Source organism: Ooceraea biroi, chromosome 3, assembly GCF_003672135.1.
Source record: "Ooceraea biroi isolate clonal line C1 chromosome 3, Obir_v5.4, whole genome shotgun sequence".
Classification (NCBI taxonomy): domain Eukaryota; kingdom Metazoa; phylum Arthropoda; class Insecta; order Hymenoptera; family Formicidae; genus Ooceraea; species Ooceraea biroi.
The window spans coordinates 17,818,371-17,840,555 of record NC_039508.1 but is presented as its reverse complement, the minus strand read 5'-3'; the positions used below and the strand labels follow the sequence as shown (position 1 = coordinate 17,840,555).

The following is a 22,185-nucleotide window of genomic DNA, read 5'->3' as shown; positions in this document are numbered from 1 at the left end:
ACAAATTAAGTATTTTTTATTGTTTTTATTGTATTTTGTATTGATACAAAAAGACGATATAATTACACATATCTAGTAGTAATTAGGTATTTTGCAATCACAGAATTGTGATACTTAAATTATTATTATTATTATTCGAATATGTACAACTCTCTTTTACATAATTACATTTATTACTTTAGCACAATGCCAACCGCTCGAATTGATTTTATACGGTAATGCGTCATGAGTGCAGAGTACTCTACCAGCAAACGAGTATTGTCAACTTTATCGCGCCATGTTACTTCGTATAAACACAATAAACATCATAACGCAATAACACATAAAGTTATAGATATTAAATCGAAATATATTATCGCGTGCGCTCCGCGAAAACTTGGTTGAACGCAACTGACGCGGTTGGCAAAGTATTAATACCGTTCAGACTTTACATTTTATTCTATATTATTCACTAAAATCCTCCTCATCGCTGAAGTAGTTATTTCTCTTGTAACGTTTCTTTGGTACGGTCAAGATCTCTTTATCGTCACATTTGTCCGTTTCTCGCCGTTCCATCTCGCTCCGTTTTTGCTGAAACATTAATGAGAAGAAATTGATAACTTTCCGAATTTTTTGCGAATTTCTTTTCTCCATTTTCTCGCACTTTTTGTCAAAGCTTTTAACTATCATCGTTTTCAGTTGTTGGAGATTGGGGATACAAAAATCACGTTTGTACCTCGAGCGCAATAACAGCACTCAGTGTCTCCGGCTCCTCTTCAGCACAGTCATCTTCGATGTTATCGGTGTCATTGGTGTCGGCATCAGCGCTGCGCTTCCATTTTCTCGTCGCCTCGTCACTGTCGCTGTCAAAGTAACTCGTGTCGCATTTCTCTTGCTTCGTGCCTTTCTTCCGTATTCTGACTTTCTTCGGTGGCGGCTTCCTGGGACCCAGCGTATTGTTGCTGCAGCAGTACGACAAGTGCCCCCCTTCTCCGCATTCGTAGCACTGTGACTTGTCCGGATAGTCTCTGCGACGTATGAATTCAGTGCTGCGTCCGTTGTCAACCGCTATGGAACTTTTCACAGTACGTCCAAGTACCTAACCACCCAAAAATGGAAGAAGATATTAACAGAGTAAATGTCTTGTTAATTTTATTTTATTTAATTCTACTTTTTTCTAAAGCTAAAATTAAGAAGAGAAAGAACAGTATCAACGAATTCTTTATTGTAACAGGTATATGCAAGGTGATTTTTAGTGCCAAAATATTCCTCATTTTGCGATTAATTTATTAAAAGAATTCAAAGGAATTTTATATTTTAAAGTCTCAAAATTAATAAATGAAATGAATGTTACGTCGATACACAAATTTTTGATTCTTTAAACGTATGCAGTGCTATGAAAAAGTTGAAGACATAAATTAGAAATTTACCTCTGTGTTATTGAGAGCTTTCGCACAAGATACGGCGTCTTCCGTTTTAAGAAACAGCACGAAAGCGACACCGCGACTGCGTCGCGTTGCTCTGTCTTTCAGCACGGTTACCCTGAAAGTAGGAAACGATATTTATTCGCTATGACATAAACTGCACAGAACACTGTTACAAGGTGTAACTCACTTGACAATTTTCCCGTAAGTTTCCAACAGCTGATGTATGTCATTGTTGGTTAAGGAGTATGGCAAATTTGACACGTAAACGGTCGATTTACTTGGAGCAAGGTGGTTGCTCATTTTCTCATATTTATCCTAACCTATATATAACCTGCATGAAAAACATTGACAGAATATTCTTATGTCAATGATGATCACCGGTAACCACCTGTACAGGTTATCTACCTACTAACTTAATCTGTACTGAGCTTTTCGTTTAGCCTGTTGTATTACCATTTTACTAATCGTGCTGTGATAAATGCGATGATGCTAATTTAATAATACGCACCCGTAATTTGGCGGCCCTTTCGGGCGTTTTCGTCGTCGTTCGTGAGCCTTCGGCGCTATTCGCCGGCTAGAGCAGTGCCGTTCTCTAGCACAGTATATACAGTAGCGCAACTCTCGGAGTGATCTCATTGCTTTTTCTAAAAGTTCTTTATAATTTTTCTTTCAAAAAAAATATATATACTTTTTAGTATTTCGAGGCCAACTGCATTTTTGTATTTTCGTATCATTTATTAAAGCATCTTGCTCTTTTACTCTCTTGCCCTCTCACTCTCTCGCTCTATCTCGCTTTCTCGTCAATCAAAAATTTTTGTTATGTGTCAGGAACTCTGGATATTCATAAAATGAAGCTACTAAGCTATTCAGATCTATTCGATCTCAAATTGCGATTAGAAGTTAGCACCCCAATTTTTAAATGCTATTATAATGACGGTAATCGCCGGAACTCTTTTAATCCTTAGTAAAGAACTTCGAAACTCTTCAAAAGGAAGCTGGAACTCTAATTAGAACTACGGAATTTAAATGTCGGGGTGCTAACTTCACACACCCCCAATCTTCTCTGTTTATGATGCACTCGCCTCTCCTTATCCATAGCAGCAAACTATGATGTCCACGGTATAATCTATAATTTTGTTAATTGAAAGTGATTTAAATGTAGTTGTGTACTACATAATAATGAACGTAAATTGGCGTAAATTATAGGAACATATAAAAGAATAATAAAATGGACAAATGCAAATATTAAAAGACTGCATTTTTATTTTGTATAAAAAAGTACAAAATTATTCTTATATACATAATAATACATTATTGAGATATCTACAAAAGTATTCATGATTTGGAGATAATTTATCATGCTGCAATTTTTTATTCATCTTGACATTCTTATTTTTACCGCTTTCCTTTCTCTTTTATAATTGCAAAAAGGATGGATTGTGTGCAATTTATTTCGGAAAATCCATCATTTTATATCCATCGTTATATTTATTAACGTTTGTCATTACGGTTACTATGCGTATCTGAACTTGAAGAATTTCCCTTGAGTATAAAAAATTAATTTTATAAAATAAAACTTAGATTATTAAAGAGGTTTTTTTGTTATACAATAAAAAAGTTATTTTTGTTAATGTAGAGTTTAAGCTGCAACATCGATGATATAAATAAATGAACTTCTCGAAATAGTCTGCGCGCGGGCATAAATCATATGTTTCAAATATCTTGGAAGCATTTGGAAGAAATGTGAGATAAAGTTAATATGTCGAGAAGGTGGTATCATCGATGGAGTCGGTGCCATCAGAATTGCTCTCGGCGGCGTCTACGAAGGCTGTCGAAAGATCGCCGGCCAATTTGCTGACTGATCCAGAGGTCACATCGTACATGAAAATCTCCTTCTCACCCCGACCGTCGCCGTCTCTCGGCCTGAAACATCGCGATGAGTGAATCCGAGTGAAAGCGCCTAGCGTCGCGAATTCCTTGACTTTCGAGAGAGAGATGAACAAGTAGTTGATGATAATACGAGTGAGGAAATCGTATTAAAAAGAGTTAACGAGAGAACAAATCTAATCAACGTAATATATTATGAATAATAACAAAACAACAAAATTAGAAACAAAAATTGGAGATTATATATGATTTTATAAGATGTTAAAAACTTCGATAAAATTGCTCATAATTGAATAATTGTAAAGAAACGACGTTAAACTAAAAGAATAAAAAGCTAACATAAATATTTATTATAAATTATTAATTTATTATTAAGTATTATTATATTATAAAAGACAAGGGAGGTGGATTGTTCAATATATTACAACAAAGATCTTATACAAACTTAAATAAAAAGCAGGAGCTTAAACGTGTCTGAAGTCAAAGGTGAACCGGACAGACCGGACGACGATTACACGCATAATCGTATTACGCGCATAATACGATTGCGGTACTCACGAAGTACTCACATAGTCACGAGCAGCACGACGGACTGTCTCTGCGGCTCGGTGTGGCTCTCCTGCTCGAGCCACTTCTTGTAGTTCTCCGCACTGGGCTTCTTCACGAGTTGCTTGAGGGTGTCGCCGGCAAGAAACCTGACCGGTTGCGCGTCGCTGTCGACTCGTCTGCTCTGCCGTTGCGTCTGCTCCGCCGTGATCTCCTGCACCACGTCGGGAAAGTCGTAGTCGACAGGTGCCAGCACGACGACGCTCGAGATCCTACGGCCATTGAGTTCCGGTACATCCGGTATCGGAAAGGACGCACCGCTCACTTTGAGCGGTAGGTAACGATTGTACTGCCCGCCACCCCCGTCACCCCGCGCCCCGACGGACACGGTCTCGAGCCGAGTCGCATCGTCCCGTATGTGTTGCTCCGCCACGGCGCGGCCTTGCTCCGTATTTGGATCGAAGCGTACTACTTTCATCTCTACGCCGCCTGGTCGCAAGGTAGCCTGCTCGAACTTGGTCAGTTTGCCGGTGGCAGCGGTCATCGTCGCTTTCTTCGGCGGCGCGCCGCCGCTAACTAGCGTCGTCTTCGCCAGCAGCGGTTTCTTCACGAACGCCGGCACGGGATCGCTGCCGGCAGCAATCGCCGCACCGCCCCCGGCTCCGTAGAAATTCGCCAACGCTTCCGGCGGTAGTTTCTCGATCGGTATGTCGCCGATTTTGTCGTAATCGAGGATCTGAATGTCGGCGTTACCCAGAATGCCAGAGCTCAGCAGTTGCTCCCTGATGTCATCCGGCACCTCGTCCGGCAAATTGGCGATGTTCTCTTTGATCTTGGCCGCCTTGTTTGGCGAGAGCGTCGTCGTAGTCGGCGCCTCGGTAGTTGTAGTGGTAGTTGTAGTCCTGAACGTTGTGGAGGTAACCGTGGTCGCCGTTGTTGTCGGCAGGAAAGTTCTGGAGGCGGGCAGCGAGGTCAGCTTCTCCTCGGAAGGACTGACCGGCGTCGCATAAATTTTCTGCCCAGGATTGTTCTGAAATGTAGGCCTACCCCATATCGATTGGGGAGAAGTGGTCTGCGGTCGTTGTTGCACTGTCGGATTCTGCGAGAAGAAACTCTGCTGGTTATTCTGGTAAGACTGATGATGCTTCACACCTGTTTGCCGATGTTGCTGCTGATGCTGGGTGCCACCGGATACAAAATGATTCGATGGACTTCCAGATAGTTGTTGCGAGTCATGAAGAGCAGTAAGCGGTTGCGCAGACGCGAATTGACTCTGTGAGATATCGGTTGACTGTACTATCGTAGGATTCGGCGGGAACGGACCCGGATGAAGCGGATTTTCCCGAATCGCGTAATGCTGCTCCAGCTTTGGGACCGCCTTGAAGATCTCGCCTTCCGGCCGCAACTGCGGCTGCTGAAGCTGTACCTGATTATACTTGATTTGCGTATGATACCGTTGCTCCTGCAGTAATTTCTGTTCCTGCTCTTGCTTCTGTCTGCGTTGTTCCAGCAAACGTTGTTCCTGCAACCGGCGCTGCTCCTGCAACCGCTGCTGTTCCTGCAGTCGCTGCTGCTCTTGTAACCGTTGTTGCTCTTGCAATCGCTGATGCTCCTGTTGTCTTTGGTGTTCTTCCTGTCTCTGCTGCGCCAGCAATCTCTGCTGCTCGATCTGCCTCTGTTGTTCCAGCAGTCGCTGGTGTTCCTGATGTCGCTGTTGTTCGTGTTGTCGTTGATGCTCCCGTTGCTTCAACAACTCTTGCTGGCGTCGTTGCTCGTGATATCGTTGCTTCTCAAGTTCTTGCTGCTTGAACGGAGGTAGCGACTGCGGTGGAAGCTCCGCGTTGAAACCATTCGGCCTGATGGACAGTGGTGGCTGTGGCGGTTCCGAATTGAAGCTTCCGGGTCTAACCGATAGCGGTGGTTGGGGTGGTTCTGCGAAGTTGTTCTGCGGCAGCGACAATGGCTGATTTTGCAAATGGACGGTTTGATGTGACACCGATAGACTTGGCGGGAATCCCGGTTGTTGAGGGTGATTGATGTTAACGCGATGCACCGGCGGCCCAAAGTTGTTGAACGGCGTGCGCTGTTGTACTTCGGGCAAACCTTGGATCGTTATAGGATGCCGTTGTGGCGACCTCGGCGGTAGGGGCGGGGGTGGCGGCGGGTTCCTCAAGGTTTGCTGAGACGGAAACACTTGATGATGCGGCGGCGGTGGTGGCGGCGGCGGCGGTGGCAGCTGCTGCTGCTGTTGTTGCTGCTGCAAAAATGTTGGTGGCTGCTGCTGCAATGCCTGTTGCTGCGGTGGGAACGAATTGACGATCCGCTGTTGTGGGAATGCGGGCGGCACTCGCAGAGGATGCACAGGTGGTTGCAACGGTTGATACGGACCGTGTTGCCTCTTCGGTGATCCCGGCGATGCCGTCGGCTTGCCAGTAAGCTGCTGTTGCTGCTGCACATCGCTGCTACCGGGCGTCTCCAGGTCACTGCGCTTGCTGTGACTATTGGGCGGCAGTTGTTCGGTGCCAAAAGTTATGCGGATGCCACTGCCACCGGAATGGTATACCTCGCTGTCAGGACGAATGATGGCGCGCAAAGTTGTCGACGGCTCTGGAAACGGTGCCGGCGTCACTGCCTGTGTCAATTCTTCTGCATACGGTGCCGGGTTGTCTAGTTTGATCTCCTCATGGTCCTCTACCGGCGTGAGCGCTGGTATTGGTGGATCGTAGACAACGCGCGTCTTGTCACCGTAGCCCTTCTTCTTCTCGTATTTCACGTAGAACACTTGAATGGGCTCCTTGGCAGGTCGCGATTGGGGTGGCGGTGGTGGTGGCACCGGCGTCGGTAGGGATTCATTGGATTCCTTGATGATAATCTCGATAATTGGCTCAGGCTCCGTCGGGTAGTAACTCAATGGCGTCTCTTCATACAGATCGTCGCTCTTCGGGCTCGCTAAAGGATTGTACAGGGGATCTCTCTGAGAATACTGCACTATCGGTTCCATCTGAACCGCATATGGCGGCAGACGACCGCCCTTTCGCGGATGGAAAATGATCTGCTGGCGCTTGTCGCGGTTCTTGGACGACGTGGCTTCCTCCTTGGCAGAAGTCGCGGCGACGAGAAACGTCGCCGCCAAGAGCGTCTGGAGAAAGAAGAAAGCATAGATGTACCAAAATGTAACTGTAATAATATGAATAATACTCTTGTGTAATTACTGTAATAATGTAACGTAAGTTATGAATACTGTTCTGGAGAAAGAAGAAAGCACAGATGTACCAAAATGTAATAACTGTAATAATGTGAAATTTATTAATTTTATGATTTCAGAGATAAGAGATAGAGTCTCTGCTGATATTAATTCAAAACCCGATGAAAGCGTGAAATCAGTCATCCTTCTGATAATACTTCAAGCGTCGAGAAAGTAGCCCATAAGGCCGTGTCGTTTAACACGGTTTGATGAATTGATGATGTCACTATTTCCAATTGATTAGCATAGCAGGTGAAAATGTAAAGTGTAGATAGGAAGGGAGAATTAAACGCGCTCTGATAACCGAGTAACCTGTTTAATAACCAGAAAACGCATCCGAGACCTTAACGGGCTTTTCATCGATTGGTATGCTAGCGAGAATCGTGGAACAGTTAGCCTGATAAGCGATTCCCAGTTGTGTTCGCACTCTCGATATGGCAAGGCCGACTTGTAGCGCATCGGACGTTTCTCGTTTCTTTGGTAAATCACTTGGTACCCAAACTTCTACCGAGAGATCGCGGATTTCCTCGTGGTCTACTGACGCAGTTCTCGACGAATTAACATACTCATTATTTTTTTAATTAAAAGACAATTTTAATTAAATAATTGATGAGACTGGTTTTAACTAATCAATTTTTATCACGCTTTCAAACGGCATTTATTAATTACATATTTATTAATAACATATTAATTACATATTTAATAGCAATAATTTTATAATCTGCATATTTCCACGCAAATTGAAACGAGCAAATATAAAAACAATTCATTCTTAATAAAACGTTGATTAAGTAAAAACCTTATTCTTTGATACAATTATGGAAGCGCACATGGCGAAACGCGTTCTCAATTGCTCAATGAACTTTTTCAAGCGGACAAAAAAAAGTGGGTGAAGAAGAAAGAGAGTCAAAGTTTAAGATCAGCATCGGTGCGTTTCACTTCGAGAATTTGATGCTCCTCTCGACGCTGGTTAGCATATTCGAATGAGGCCCCAAGTGCCTTATTCCGCACGTGAAACGTTTGCCTCGAGCGTTGCTCGAACAATCGGGAAGAAGCGATGATGAAGCGCTCGATTAAACGGCGATTCTTCGATCTTTCGCGCGTTCTCGGTTTATCGGTTGTATCGCTGCCGGTCGCGTTCTATCAACGCACTTTCCCCGTGCGCGGGCGCCGATACGCTCGCTGATTACAAATGATAGAACCGCGGGAGCCTCGCGCCGTCTCGTGCGACACGCTTATTACGATGAAAGTACAAGCGCCTCCGTCTGAGAGAATCCGCCTCCGTCGCACGGATGCACTCCGTTATAATTACCAGCTTGGCGAACCGCATATCGTGGTCGTTCCTCGGGCTCTTCCTCTTTGTCCGCGTGGAAAGGGTCACGCGAAAACACACACGCGCACACTTCTCACCGATTGATCCCTCACGTTAGAAGCGGCCGATCCGCGACATGACACCGCTCATGACGATCGGACGTGCCTGGCTGGACGATATCGAGCGGAGCCTCGCATGGGAACTGAGGACAGATCAGGCCCGGGGGCCCGTCTTTCCCTGCTCGATGCCACCACCACCGACCATCCACCGCTCCTCAAGAAGCTCCTCTCTAATATCGGAGACGATGGAGCACCTTTCTCCGAGGCCCCTCGATGAGCGCTCGTCTTCTTGTGCTCGTGACCACATTGTACACATAGTTGCATACATAGATGTTGGAGAGAAAGAGAGAGAGAGAGAGAGAGAGAGAGAGAGAGAGAAAGAGAGAGAGAGGAGAAGAGGATACGGCGGCATGCAGAGTATCGTCTTCACGAGGACTTTCTTCAAATTCACCTAGTCGAACGATTGCCCGTGGAGGGGACGATTATACTAAGGCCGTCACTTTTCCGCGACCTCCAAGGCCCATCGAAACCGAAACCCACGTTCCTTCCTCGTCTCTCGGCTCACGCGAGGCCGTACGCGCGAGGATCATTCGGTGAAAGAGCCGCTCGTGGGTCTTAACGCCGCCGATCCGACCGGAGGCGATTACTTTCGCTACGAGCTTAGGTTCTCTAAACCAGCACTTCCTTAAGACGATCGGCCGTTTCCGATTTGTTCAATGATCCTTGTCCGCGAGAAAGAGCGTACCATCGACTCGGTCATTGTTACAAATCGCACAGCGATTAATGATCTTAATTGGACGACGCAGCCAATCAATGATCAGTCTCTGTGATGGACATGTGCAATTAAGACAGCTGCAATTATATTATCATTAACGTCACCGACTTTGACTTTCCTGCGGACCTTGCGCCCCTTTGGAAATAATAGCTACGCCCACGTTCATGCGCTTGGACGATGCAGAGTTACCCACCGGTGAATTCTTTGAAAGCGATGCAATCTTCGTTAATTTCGCAGGAGTGCAAGGACAAAAAAATCGCCGTCGCTCTCCCCTCTTGTATTATACATTTCATAATAAGTTTGTTTCTTTTCACTATTATTACCTGTATTCTTATATGATACTTTTATATGGAAATGAAATACCCGAAAGAAAGACATTAATATTCATGAATACCTTGTTTTAAGAATACGCACAAATTATGCCGGTAAACATCATAAAAAGATCCCGAAAAGATATTTGCGTAAGTAGACGTAATACGAGACAGTGACCGGTATAATTAGTTCCGACCTATAAACCTGCGTAAAATCTTTTCCAGCAGCCACGTCGAAGCTGCGGAATCTGTGTAGTACACTAATTCGCAAGAAATTGCAGGCGATTGTGTACAAGTCATGTTCGTGTTTCGGTTGCGCAAAGCGCGGATCCGCAATCGAGCGGTTGAACGGGATGACCCGGGTTGCAAAAGTGCCCTGCAAGAGTTCTGCGATGCAAAAGTTCCCGTGCTCGCGCACTTGCGCAACTGCCTTCGTTCTAGATCGGCCGGCCATCATCAAAGCGAGTGATTTTCTAACGTCTTCCTGACCCTCTTAGAGCTAGCCTTCGATCACCCGGGGGGGGGGGGGGGGATCGGGACGAGCGTGATTGCGCCAGAAGCGGATGGCGGAGTCGTACGGTTTCGAAAGCCGCGAATCCACGTCGGATCTTCTCGATATCGGTATTAAATTCGGCAGTAATCGATGTCCAGCTGCTGGCGACTCGAGTGTCTGGCTGACATCCAAGCGTCGTTGGCGTCGAGATTGGAGACGTCGCGTGTCCTACTTGCTAACTTTCACTTATACGTTGGCGTAAGAGGTCCGAATAACAGCCGGCAGGCTCGAAGATGACGGATACAGGATCCGTCCGTCCGTCCGGATGGTCAGTGATCCGTGAGAGCCGAGGCGATATTTCACGTTGACTTATCGCCATTTCGCCAGAGAGCAATATCGTTCCTGCACGTCCTCCTCCTCTAACCGCGCATAATTTCGCACGCGAGAATGATTTATCACTTTTCTGCGGCCACCATATGAGTCGAGCGGCAAAGCATCTTAATGCACCCAAGCTATTTGTAACCCGCTTACTCGACGGTGTTTCAAGGAATGTTCTCGGAACGTGACAAATTTACGCTGTCGCGTAACCGTCCGACTTTCCTTTCGTCATACGACTGATGTCTCTCTAATTTCTACATTGAATCGCGATTGATTAAATAATTGTTTAATAAAAGTGAAATGAGAGCGGAATATAAATACATGACATTGTGTTAAAGTTAATTTTTTTATCATTATTTATCAGTATTTGTAGATTATTTAAATTTTCCGAAATTTCAATGGATTAGATCACATTAGAAGTTATTTTATGATGATCGAATCGGCCAGAATCTTGAAGGAGCGAGCATGTTCGAATTCCCATAGAGACTATAGACGATTATTTAACAAGATTTATTATTTGTACTTTCGAATTGTTATCGCACACTTGAAGATTAATGTGACTGTCCTGTACGATTCCGTTTCACTCGTTTAACATGCCAATTCTCGCATTTATTTTATCTATCAATCTCCGCTATCTTGTCAATGTTGAATATAGGAAGTATCGTTGTACAACAAGAACGAGACGTTTGCTTAGCGGCAAGATTATCTTTCCCGAAGAAGAAGGGATACTTTCCAACTGGTTCTCTACAATACGGCTGCTCTCTTTAATTATCCAATTAAGTCTGCAATTTGAGATTTTTTTCGAATCTGCGAAAATTTCGCAACAGCTTATCATCCACCAGTTACGTCTTACGTTACATGTCGTGCATGGTTACATGTGCCATCCAGTCTCCCGTGTACTCACGCACGAGGAGCGTGGAAACCTCTGCGGAATCAGGGAGCGACGTCCAGGGAATCACGTCGTCCTCGAGATTGCAAGACCGATCCGTAACAGTGATGGCAAAAGATCGCGCGGCTTTGATTCGCCCAGTTCTCAGGAAAGTACGAACGATGCTATCCTCCTCGAGGATAGCACGAGTGCGCGTAGTTAACTATATATAGTTCTTCGAGAGCACTCTGCGCTCATGAGCAATAACGTAACTGTTGAAGAGTGAAAGTGCTGTAAAGTGGGACGCCACGGGAATAACGCTCACTCGCTTATAATTAATAAACAAAGCATACAAACTGTTCTCATCACTCGACTGTGGTGCATTGAATGTGGGCATTTTTATGGGACCTTGCAGAGAGCGCTATCCATCCTCGGTTAATGATCGAGACCTTTCACAACGTGCTCACTCCTTCAAGATTGTGATTATTCGATCATCATAGAATAACTTCTAATGTGATCAAATCCACATTGAAATTTCGGAAAATTTAAATAATCTACAAATACTGATAAATAATGATAAAAAAAACTTTAACACAATGTCATTTATTTATATTCCACTCCCATTTCTTTTTTATTAAACAATTATTTATACAATTAATGTATATCTATTACATATAAATATATAAAAAATATAATATTGGAATTGTTTCACATCCCCTATAACATTTTCTGCAATTGCAAATGTAGCAACAAATTATGTTTGCCGGAAGGTCGCAAATGGAAAACATACTTTGTTATTGCAATTCTGTTAGCACACTTCCGTCAGTATGCAACATTTTCACCGTTCTATTGTCAGATCTGCTCTAATGTTGTCGTCAATTTGACTGTGGAATATGTTCGTCAGATTTGGTTCACATTGGAGACCAACTGAGGACACAGTAGGCTCTGGCTTTGGCATTATAGTTCCGCTGACATTTGTTTCTCATTTGGCAACATCCCACAACCAAACTGTTTGCTGGGATGGAATAATACAACGTACATTGCAACTCTTTTCTCACTAAGAATTGGAGGGACGTCTTGCAAAAATAAGGCCACAATTTTGAGAACAACACATCAGGCTTATATATAATTTTGTTTGTTTTCCCTAATTAGCGCTATGCAAATCTTTGTTTTCATTTTCGGTTCTAATGACGTAGAAAGACAGATATCACACTTGGCGATCTGCGATAATTCACGATGTGAAAGATTCTCACCCGTATTTTCCAACGTGAGAAATATATTTCACAAGTTGTGTTACACGCGATGTGTATTCGCGTTAGCCCAAGTCTGGACTAATTAAGAAATAGAAATAGTCGACCGAAACTGACAAGCGGGGTAAAATAATACAATGTACAGGTTTTACGGTGACTTTTATGTCTAAATATATTTATGGAGCAATAAACGTTGTCCTGGTTTCCTTAAATTGGGCTTAGAATGTCGGATGCTTTCTTTCTCTGTATCTTTCTCTCTCGATCGATCGAAGAGAAGCTTCAACAAGAGACCCCGAAGTATCTGCGAGTGCCGGCTATACACGCGGAAAGTGCATAACTTGCGTTATATAATCACGTACTGTAAGGTGTATCAAACGAAAAATTGCTTATAATTGATGTTACGCTTGCTGCACTTTCTACTTCAGGCGCAGCGGAAATCGCACTAGGCGTGCACCATACTACATATCGTGCGGTCTTATCGAAAAATCAATTTCCAGTATTTACTCCAATCAATTAAGGACGCTGAAACCGACAATTTTCGAAATGCCTTGATTTTATTTTACGACGATTAATTTAATAAATGGTGAAGAGCGTGAGGAATAATGAGCATCAAAACTTTCTCTTCGACTAAAATCACTCACGTCAGCAGCGTGGCGTGTATTTGTATTAGTGGGAGCCCCTACTAACCTCAACTTTTACAGCCATTAAACTACAAATGACCACGCTCTTTGGTTGGTATAAAATAAAAATAAATCGCAGAATATTCATATTCAACGGAATATTCATATTCAACGTATGCACCAGCGTTTAAATGCAGGTATAAACCGTACATATATACCATATTATACTCTATGCGACATTTTAAACAGCTTTCTTTCATAATAAAATATAATTCTCTGTTTAATAAATACTTTATAGTAAAAACTTTAAATAACATTTTTATTTTAATAAACTACATTACATTACTACTTTTACATTATAATAAATTTAAAACATGCAGAATTACGAATCTTAAAGTAGAATACCATAGATAAAAATTCACGTTCTACTTTCACAAACAATAAAATAAATTTATACTAAAACATTTTATATATGTATAAAATAGAAAAAGTCGATGATCATTATCACAGATACCAGATAACAAGATAAATAAAACAAGGATAATAAACGACAATAAAATAAAGATAAATACACAATAATGAGAGAAAAGTAACGAGAGAAAAGAATAATGGAAAAGAGAATTTCTAATCCGCGCGTTAGAGAGATCCGAGGACGATATATCGACCATCTGGATACAACAATGGCGGCCCCCGTGGCCGAGTGTCCATGTGGAGCCTGTGCTAAAGCTCGCGTAACGATTCGACAGATCTTCGATGTATTAAACATATACGGTTGGTTGCTAGATTCGTACGTAGTGGTATGTAATTCGATAGAGTTAATTCATTTACGATTAACAGTATTCATTATTTCGATCTCTCAGATCGCACTTACTCTTCGAACTTGATCGTACATCGCGTACATCCATGTCTCGCTTCATGTTCCTTCTCGTTATGGGTTCAAGAGGCATAATAATTAATAATTTTTCATGAACAAGCCGCTCACGCGACAATTGCGATTTACGTTCCAGGATTTCTTCGAGCAGCAATCGTGGCAGAAACTGCCGAGCAGCTGGAAACCCGTGCTGCGGACGGTGACGCCTGACGAGTTCGGGAACTGGTTAGCTGGCGACATCTCGCGGTGAGTGCAAAAACTAGTGCTTCGCTTTTTAGTCGATGCGCGCGAATGTCACTAGATGCACTAGACGCGCGTGTTGGAGCATCTCTGCTCCAGAATTTGATCCTACAAATGCATTCCGCATTGGGAAAAATTGAGCTTATTCTCTATCTCGTGATGCAACAGCTTCTCTCATTTTGCAGAACACGAGTATGGCCTCTGTCGTTGCTGGCGCTTCGACGCGTGACAAAAGATTTGCAGCTGAACCGAGACCATCAGAATAGTAAGAGTGTCTTGCGGTGCAGCCGAGCAAAGAGAACCGAGTGTGAGAACTCGAAGGATTTGATTTTGGGAAATGATGACGGGAGAGCGACACGCGACGCACGCGTTGCTTTGTGGAAGCATAATAATCATTTCCTGAAACACGTTAAAATTAAAAAGCGCCATGAAATACAGCAGATGGCACAGGTATATTTAAATAAATGAAATTTAATTCTAGCTTCCCACACAGGGGTGCCTGGAACCCCAAGTAAAAGAAAGTAATTCACGATTTTTGAATGTAACTTTTTTTCACAAGCGAATATTTTACAAACTACTTTCTTTTTCAAATTTTTGAAAATTGAAAGTGTGGCAAGCTAGGATTAAATATGATGAAGTTTAAAAAGGGGACACAACATATTTATTCATCGTTTTAACAATTCTCTTCTACAGATATGCGCGGATTGCGCGCAGGAGTCTAACGCCAAGTGCGTTGTTGACGTTGGCGCAGGCATGGGTCACTTAGCGCGATCACTAGCGTTTAAATATGGCCTATGTGTAACGTGTATCGAGCAAGATGCACCGTTATCGCAACGAGCACAGTAATTCTCAGTTACCTTTAGCAATAATCTTATTGTATCGTGGCGACATTATTTCTTTGTTACCGGCGATTTTTCATTTACAGAAAGTGGGATAAAGAACTGTCGATATCTCTGGCTAAACACGTGTCCGGCTTGCCAATCCACCTGCCGCGACACGTATCAGCTAAACTGGAAAATAGCAATTCCGATCAGACGGAAACGATTAGGCAGATACGAGAAATATTTATTAACGATTTTAATCTGAACGAGGAGAGGTCCGGGTTCGGTATTGTGGGGCTGCATCCGTGCGGTGATCTCGCCGCCACGTTGTTAAGACTTTACACGTCTCGACAGGAGGCGAGATTTATCTGTATTGTAGGCTGCTGCTACATGAAGCTGACACTAGAGTACGTCTGCGGCGGACATTAAATATTCCTGACATCACATTTCTGATTGAAAATTAAATTAATTATATTTTTATCTAGAGATTCGGCAAGTGCCTTGCACGGATATCCGCTCAGCAAATATCTGTCTTCGTCTACCAATCGCAAGCTGTCTTACACGGCGTTAGAAGTGGCATGCCACGCTATCGAGAGTCACTGTGATCGACTAAGGACTGGGAACTATGAGGACTTAATAGTTAAGTACCTCATATCCTCGATTGACAGACTTGTTACCGAATTTCGTTATCGAATTACGCAATTTTTTTCAGGTGCATGCTTACAGAGCCGCTCTAGAAACTATTCTGACAAAATACGACGAACGACTACGTCACAGCCAAGTGAGGAACGTGAAAGTAACGAGATCCATGACGTTCGAAGAGTTGAGTAATTAATTTTAATTTTAATTCTTGAGTAATTAATTTTAATTTTAATCCTTTTTATTATTAATTAATTTTAATTTTTAATTCTTGCTGGTTATTTAATTCTTCTTCGCGCGCCAACGACGATAGAGTATATTTTTTATTTTTTTTCAGGTATTGCACCCGTGCGACTGCGGACCTTGAACCACGTGTTCGGCCTAAAGATTCCGATATTCAAAATCCGCAGATCAGGTTTCATTTGAGTCAGTGGCAGCGGATCGTAATATTCGGAGCGCTGCGTACAATGCTGGCACCATTAGTGGAGACCGCGGTACTGCTGGACAGATTTCTGTATTTATCAGAAAATAATTTGTCCCCTACATTGAAGCCTATCTTTGACGCCAAATTGTCACCTCGAAATTTTTTATTATTTTCGGTCAAAAGTGTCGAATTGAATTCTTGATTATTAGCCAAACGTTCTTGTTTCTTTTGGAAATAAAGCTCTAGAGAGAGAGAGAAGTTTAATCATAAAATTAAGCTAAATGTTCGTTTCACATTATTTTTTAAATAAAATTAAGTTTGGAAATTTAACATAAAATTTTATACACACGAGTCAGTTTCAAGATTTAGAATTTAAGCTAAGGATAGGATAATTTAAGCTAATGATATAATTAAAAGATAAAGATAAGAAATTCAGATAAAAAATATTTACATGCAAAATTATTGAACGTCTTTTCTTAACAACTTTTTAATAAATTGTCATGGTCAACGTGATCGGAGCTGCTTCCCCTAATCTATATAATTAAATATTTTTTCCCATAAAGTTTTTTTTTAAAGAATTAATCTGAATGTTTAGATCGCTGTATTCGATTTTAATTTTTGCTTTATATTTGGATATACAGAGATATATTAAATATCTTTACCTCCCTCCCGGTTCGTTTAACTTCCTAAATAACATTCATCAAATTTAGATCCCGAAATGATATATTTTTATTTAATAGAACTTATATCATCCATTGTACAATAAATTAATACTTTTATGCCGCGGCTAAGAGGATGTCCCGAAACCTTGGTGGAATTACGTTCACCAATAGGAGCGCGTAGCACTGGTGCAGGCAGCCAATGGGGGCGCGATACGGCGGCGGCGGCCAGCGCGCGCAACGATCGGCGGCTTAAAGGCCGCCGCAGTGTTCCACGGCGCCACCGACAGGGCGCATCGCGATAGCCGGTTGCCAGTTCGCACGAAACGTTGACGTTCGTCGTCCGGCGAGAATCCAGTTTCCCCTAAGCCGCTCTCGCGCGTTTGTCTGTTCTCGTCGCGTCGTGGTGTCCTACCGATTATTATTTTCTCCTCCTTCCCCCCTCTCCCGTCCGCGCGCACGAGATCGTCGGCACGGAGTGCAGAGGTATCGCGGACGGTATTATATACAGCACGCTTGTGTCGTCGCGTCGCCGTCGTCGTCGTCGTCGTCGTCCTTGTCCTCTTTGTCATTATCATCGACGCGCTCGTGGTCGAGCACAGCATCGTTTCGAGTGCTCCGATTCAAACGCATCGTTCAGGTGGTGCATCCAGGATGGCGTTCAACGGAGACGGTCCGCACTCGAAGAGGCAAAGGCTCGAGGAATCGGGACACAGGGTGAGTAGTTGTACACGCGACACGATCATTTCACGATTTTTCGTGCGTCGTGCCCCCATGCGATCCTGGCACTGCGTTTCCTCCCCCCCCTCCCGCCGATCGTTCGTTCGGTGCCGATCCGTTTGGTGTTCCGATTGTGCGCCGATCCGATGCGCTGGCTTGCCTCGCCGCCGCCGCCGCCGCCGCGGCGTCTCGCGGCACTCGCGCTTTTCACGAGGGGGAGGCGCGTCGCCATTTATCGGAGTAATGATCGCGGTCGTGTAAGAGCACGGCGGCGCGTGTCCCGCCACGGCGGGACGAATAATGTACGCGGAGTTCCCGGAGTGCTGTGCGCCCGGCGGGGCGCCATTTACCCGCGATTTCCCTCGAGCGTGCGAGTCGCGGTATGCGTGCACGATGTGTGCACTGCGTTCGTGCAACGCGACGCGACGCGACGCGATGCCGGCTCGCTCGCACCCGATAACAATGGGCGCATTCGCCGCCGGAGACGGTGCAGACAGTCGAGCGACGACGCGACGCGATTCACGATTGGCGTGTCTCTCCCCGCGATCGGACGATCGCCGTCCCGTCTCTGCGCTCGATCGTCGCCGCTTCGAGCCGTGCACGTATGTCAGAACGGGCGTCTGTTCTGGGGAACTGCATCTCCAATTTGTAAATTTCCTAGTTTCGATTCAAAAGTCGGGTAGTTTTTTTTAAAATTCCTTTTGCGCGAGGTTTTATTTAATTTTATTTGAGCTACTAATACCGCCGCTTTGACGACAACTGCATTATTTTGATGCCGGTGAAATTTCGTGGATGGAGATATATTTCCTTTCTTCTTTTGTGCTTTAAAAAAGGTCGCATTTTTAGGTGATGACTAAGAAATTAATGAATGAAAACATATAAGATATATAAAAGTGGATATAGATTCTTATATAAAGAAATAAAATGTATAAATTTTTTGATATATAAAAATATTTATGTATTTATAGATATTTATACGACGTTACTAATGTGGATTTCACATAAATGAATTGGCATTGTCAAAGTAATCGATTGCTGAGCGATACCGAGCAAATTAAAAAATGGAGAAACTGCACGCACGAGTTCGTTAGTGTATTCTCTAGTTGTTATTTAATATCACAATTATTACGAAGGAGAGTAAATGCTCTGAAAATAGCCTGATAGAACGATCTCGTTCTGTCGAGATAACGATAAACTTGATGGAGAGTCGAGAGTTTTGTTATCGGGAATTGCACGTGTGCGCGATCGGAAAATAGAAAGCAACACTCCTTGCTCGATGCACTATTCAATTTTCGTATTATCTGAAAGATATTTACGAGGCGGCATCTTGAATCAACTACGCGTTCTTTCATTCTTTCGTTCTTTCATTTTTCACCAATTTCGAATCAAGTTTTTCTTAATAATATACATTAATGTTATATATATTATCTTGCAGATGATAAACAATAGAGAACAATAATTCTTTCGAGAATTCCGCTACGTGCGACTAGTTTGATTTTATTTTTTCACCAATCTGAATTAGTCAATAAAGATTTTAATTATGCAGATGTTCAATGCTGATGTGCAAGAAAATTTCGAACACAAGAGTATAAATAATTTACCCACTACTTCATCAATCCCAATATGTAGCATCGTGAGACACGCGTGAAGACGTAAACGAAATATTCACGAGTGTTAGAATTCACGTACAACATAACTTAACCAAAATCTGAATAAGAACAAAATTATTATTAGCAAAACGATTGTAGTCATGGCATTCGATTAGAGGTACTCCAAAAATCGTCAGAAAATCATATAAAATAAGAAGATACATTTATCGCCAAGAAGTTACCATTTCGAAATTCAAACTTAAAATTTCTTGAATCTTGAGAAACAATATAAACGACTCGAACATGATCGCACTTGCTTGTTAATTTACAATACATTCACTTGCGTTAATCGCTTCCGCTGCGCAACAGGAGTCAAAAAATATATCTTTGAAACCGTTTGCGAGTATTTAAATTTTTGGGCACAATGGCCAATCCGACGCCAAGCCGATCACGAGTTCCACGGTATTGAGGCACGCCGACGTCGCGACGGCAACCTGTTATCGGTCCGACGCTCCACGACGCCGGCTGTCGCGCAGCGATCGTCGGGTTATCGTCGTCGTCGCTGGCGATGATGCACACCGAGAACGAGGCTCGCCGCGCGCGCGCGAGCGTGGTCGATAATTCCGGACGCGTTATCAGCGCGCGACGCACGGTATCGCGACGGACGCTCTCCCGAGATAACCGCGACGAGGAGGGGATCCGCGAGGGGCGGCGAGGCCAGGATTCTCCCGATTTATTTCCGTCCCGTGAAATTCTCCGTGCGATCGATAGCCGATGCAGCTGCGAAGAATCCATGTACCTCGCGTGCGTCTCCGTCATGTCCGCTTTACTTCAGTGCCTCGTGAGTCTCCGACGATCTTCTCAACGAGAGCACGATCGCTGCTCCGCACAGCATCCCGATTTATCGCGCGCCCACCGAGCGAGACAGACATTGTCCGGACGCGAGACGCGCGCGGCACATCAAAAGGGTTTTCACCCTTTCAATGCGATGCAACTTCTCGCTTCCATTCAGTTTAGAGTGCATCCGGTTGCCATTTATCGTCAATGCGGCAACTGGTCGCGCTGGTAGTATCGAATCGAGTTCATGATCCGGTTGCGCTAGGCGCAACAAATCTACTTTCGTTCGGGCGTTGTTGCGCGCGAGGTCGACGGAACTCGTTTCATACGTCAAATGCAGCGAATACCGCGCGTATACCGTTTATACCGCGAATCAAGCACGGTTATTTTCCGCGAAAAACACGTATGTATGCACGCACCGCCGATCGTAATATCGAACAAAGGTACGATTGTATCACGCTTAAAGGATTATTATCGTACGTTTTGCCAAGGATTATCACGTTGGCGCGGAACGCCGAACGTTTCACATTCCGATTATCGTTGAGCCTTGGAATAATAAAATGCTACTCTTATCTTTAATATAATAATAATAATAAATGGTATTAATGGCTAATATTTAATCCAGCAAGAAACCGTTATTTTATTACGTGCGCAATTTATTTTGAGGGAAAGGTACACGTAAGAGCAACATGTATGCCGACTTTAAGGTACTTTAAGGACAGTATTGTAAATTAGTATTTTGTTGCACAAACTGGATTGCTTATAGAAGCTTAATGCACGATTCGCCATGACCCAACTTTAATATGTAATAACAGTATCCCAGGTAGATCGCGAGCTTGCATAAATGCACCACGTTGCTAACTTTCTTGTACCTTCCCCAAGGGGATCAACAAAGATTTGCAAACTATTCATCTATACGGTGCGTCTTCCATTAAACTGCTTACTCCGTAATCTCTCGTTTCATATATTTTATGAATACACCTAGATTGTTCCCTTTAGAATTCTTGATACAAGGATAAAATCTCTAGAATGCACTTACCTATACTTACTTACTTCTATTGTAGTTTAATATTACATTAAAAGTTACATTTTGTGTATGTCACAATAATCGATATCTCGCCGTCGCGAGTATTTGAAAAAAAGCAGCTGTTATATATGTGATCAGTGTGGATGCTATTGATACACACACTGCGACTCCGTTTTTGAATAAGAATGCTTATTCTGCGTATATATATGCGTACTCGACGACGCCTAGGGGTGTTCTATCCTGAATCGGTATGCAATAACGCTTGTACCTCGACCACACACTTCGTCGCAGGATCGTCCTGCAGAATCGGACTGTCTTTATGTGACTGACTGACGATTCCCGGCGTTCGCGACTCGAGACTCGTCCCTATATCCGAAATCCGTTTCTCATTGGCCAGTTCAGGTCTAAAGAGTCGCGAACTAATAAAGACGACGGGCCTTGGAAGTCGCGAAGGGCTCTGATATATGCCGCTTACAATAGATTGTTTTCTGGATATGCTTAGTGTGATCGAGTCGCTCGTAGCTTTTTATTGTCTAAATTAATTTTATACATATACGTCGTGCACGAAGGTTGATCGCTTACGTCGTTACAACAGCCTATTACGCCTTATCGAAAAATTCTGCTTGAGAATCTTGACAACCCGAGAGAATGACTCAGTCATTCTGACGTTTTTTGCTCTGACGAAAGATCGTTATCGGTCTCGATCGTTAACCGATGCTCTCGGAGCCTACGTCGCTAGCGGACAAGGCCAGTGTCGCGATGACTGGCACCTTGTGACCTTCCTCTGGTACTGTTACCATCGGCGACCGTTAGGAAGACGCGAATGATGTAACAGCCAGCGTAATGTCTTACGTATGCACATGTACGACTATCGATATGTACGGCTATCGACACATTGCAGCGTACCACGCGTGCCGTTATTCGCGTACAATGTACGCCGTACATCAATTCGCGACTCTTTGATGGTGTCGCATCGCTGTTTCCTTTCTTATTCTCCGATCTTAAATACTTGAGTAGAATAATTTTTCATGTATTATTTTTCAAGTATTTTATGATTGCTAGGAGATACTATCAAGTCTTGCATGATATGAGAAACGTGGTGGCCTAATCTTCCGTTACATTCCTGTAATATCTGTAATACCTTCGGAATATTCCGAAGGATCACATTTGCATTTCAATTAAACGCGAATGCTGATTCACTTGTTATCG

The 22,185-nt window shown here is 43.5% G+C and overlaps 4 protein-coding genes and 1 long non-coding RNA gene across 7 annotated transcripts in view; 2 read left to right on the top strand and 3 right to left on the bottom strand.

The window, feature by feature from the left end:
* Positions 1-12: 12 nt before the first annotated feature.
* LOC105288056 (zinc finger CCHC-type and RNA-binding motif-containing protein 1) lies at positions 13-2,000 on the bottom strand. Of its 2 annotated transcripts, XM_011354025.3 has the most exons (5): positions 1,915-2,000; positions 1,594-1,737; positions 1,410-1,521; positions 716-1,078; positions 13-570 (listed from the first exon to the last, which is right to left on the bottom strand). In XM_011354025.3, exons 2-5 carry the CDS (start codon positions 1,704-1,706, stop codon positions 445-447), a joined length of 714 nt encoding a protein of 237 aa, XP_011352327.1. In that variant the 5' UTR covers positions 1,707-1,737; positions 1,915-2,000; the 3' UTR covers positions 13-444. The 2 variants fall into 2 exon arrangements, with proteins under 2 accessions (XP_011352327.1, XP_011352326.1); XM_011354024.1 differs by lacking the exon at positions 1,915-2,000 and having other exon boundaries at positions 1,594-1,908.
* Positions 2,001-2,649: 649 nt separating this feature from the next.
* On the bottom strand, positions 2,650-8,413 carry LOC105288061 (RNA-binding protein 33). Its single transcript, XM_026968472.1, has 3 exons — positions 8,396-8,413; positions 3,863-6,978; positions 2,650-3,329 (listed from the first exon to the last, which is right to left on the bottom strand). Exons 1-3 carry the CDS (start codon positions 8,411-8,413, stop codon positions 3,161-3,163), a joined length of 3,303 nt encoding a protein of 1,100 aa, XP_026824273.1. The 3' UTR covers positions 2,650-3,160.
* Positions 8,414-13,613: 5,200 nt separating this feature from the next.
* LOC109611576 lies at positions 13,614-14,150 on the bottom strand. Its single transcript, XR_002193995.1, has 2 exons — positions 14,021-14,150; positions 13,614-13,928 (listed from the first exon to the last, which is right to left on the bottom strand). It is a non-coding gene; the product is annotated as an uncharacterized LOC109611576 (long non-coding RNA).
* On the top strand, positions 13,738-16,417 carry LOC105288054 (protein RRNAD1). Its single transcript, XM_020034469.2, has 8 exons — positions 13,738-13,946; positions 14,157-14,266; positions 14,446-14,710; positions 14,954-15,102; positions 15,186-15,488; positions 15,567-15,720; positions 15,794-15,903; positions 16,058-16,417. The coding sequence occupies exons 1-8, from the start codon at positions 13,758-13,760 to the stop codon at positions 16,344-16,346; spliced, it is 1,569 nt and encodes a 522-aa protein (XP_019890028.1). The 5' UTR covers positions 13,738-13,757; the 3' UTR covers positions 16,347-16,417.
* A 974-nt stretch (positions 16,418-17,391) lies between these two features.
* LOC105284420 (heterogeneous nuclear ribonucleoprotein L) overlaps positions 17,392-22,185 on the top strand; it is a 156,094-nt gene continuing 151,300 nt past the window's right edge. For both annotated transcript variants that reach the window (XM_026968423.1, XM_026968422.1), the window contains exon 1: positions 17,392-17,520. In XM_026968423.1, the coding sequence (XP_026824224.1) occupies positions 17,458-17,520 (63 nt within the window). In that variant the 5' untranslated portion in view covers positions 17,392-17,457. The remainder of the gene's footprint in view (positions 17,521-22,185) is intronic.

Bases quoted from the DNA above. Each gene is read 5' to 3' on its own strand.
- LOC105288056 (XM_011354025.3), bottom strand. From the start codon at position 1,706: ATGAGCAACCACCTTGCTCCAAGTAAATCGACCGTTTACGTGTCAAAT. The intron at 1,079-1,409 runs GTAAATTTCTAA...TTGGGTGGTTAG, and splicing joins AAGCTCTCAATAACACAGAG to GTACTTGGACGTACTGTGAA. The intron at 571-715 runs GTACAAACGTGA...TTAATGTTTCAG, and splicing joins GTGCTGTTATTGCGCTCGAG to CAAAAACGGAGCGAGATGGA.
- LOC105288054 (XM_020034469.2), top strand. From the start codon at position 13,758: ATGGAAAAGAGAATTTCTAATCCGCGCGTTAGAGAGATCCGAGGACGA. The intron at 15,103-15,185 runs GTAATTCTCAGT...TTTCATTTACAG, and splicing joins CCGTTATCGCAACGAGCACA to AAAGTGGGATAAAGAACTGT. The intron at 15,904-16,057 runs GTTGAGTAATTA...ATTTTTTTTCAG, and splicing joins AGATCCATGACGTTCGAAGA to GTATTGCACCCGTGCGACTG.
- LOC105288061 (XM_026968472.1), bottom strand. The intron at 3,330-3,862 runs GTGAGTACTTCG...GCGATGTTTCAG, and splicing joins GTCGTGCTGCTCGTGACTAT to GCCGAGAGACGGCGACGGTC.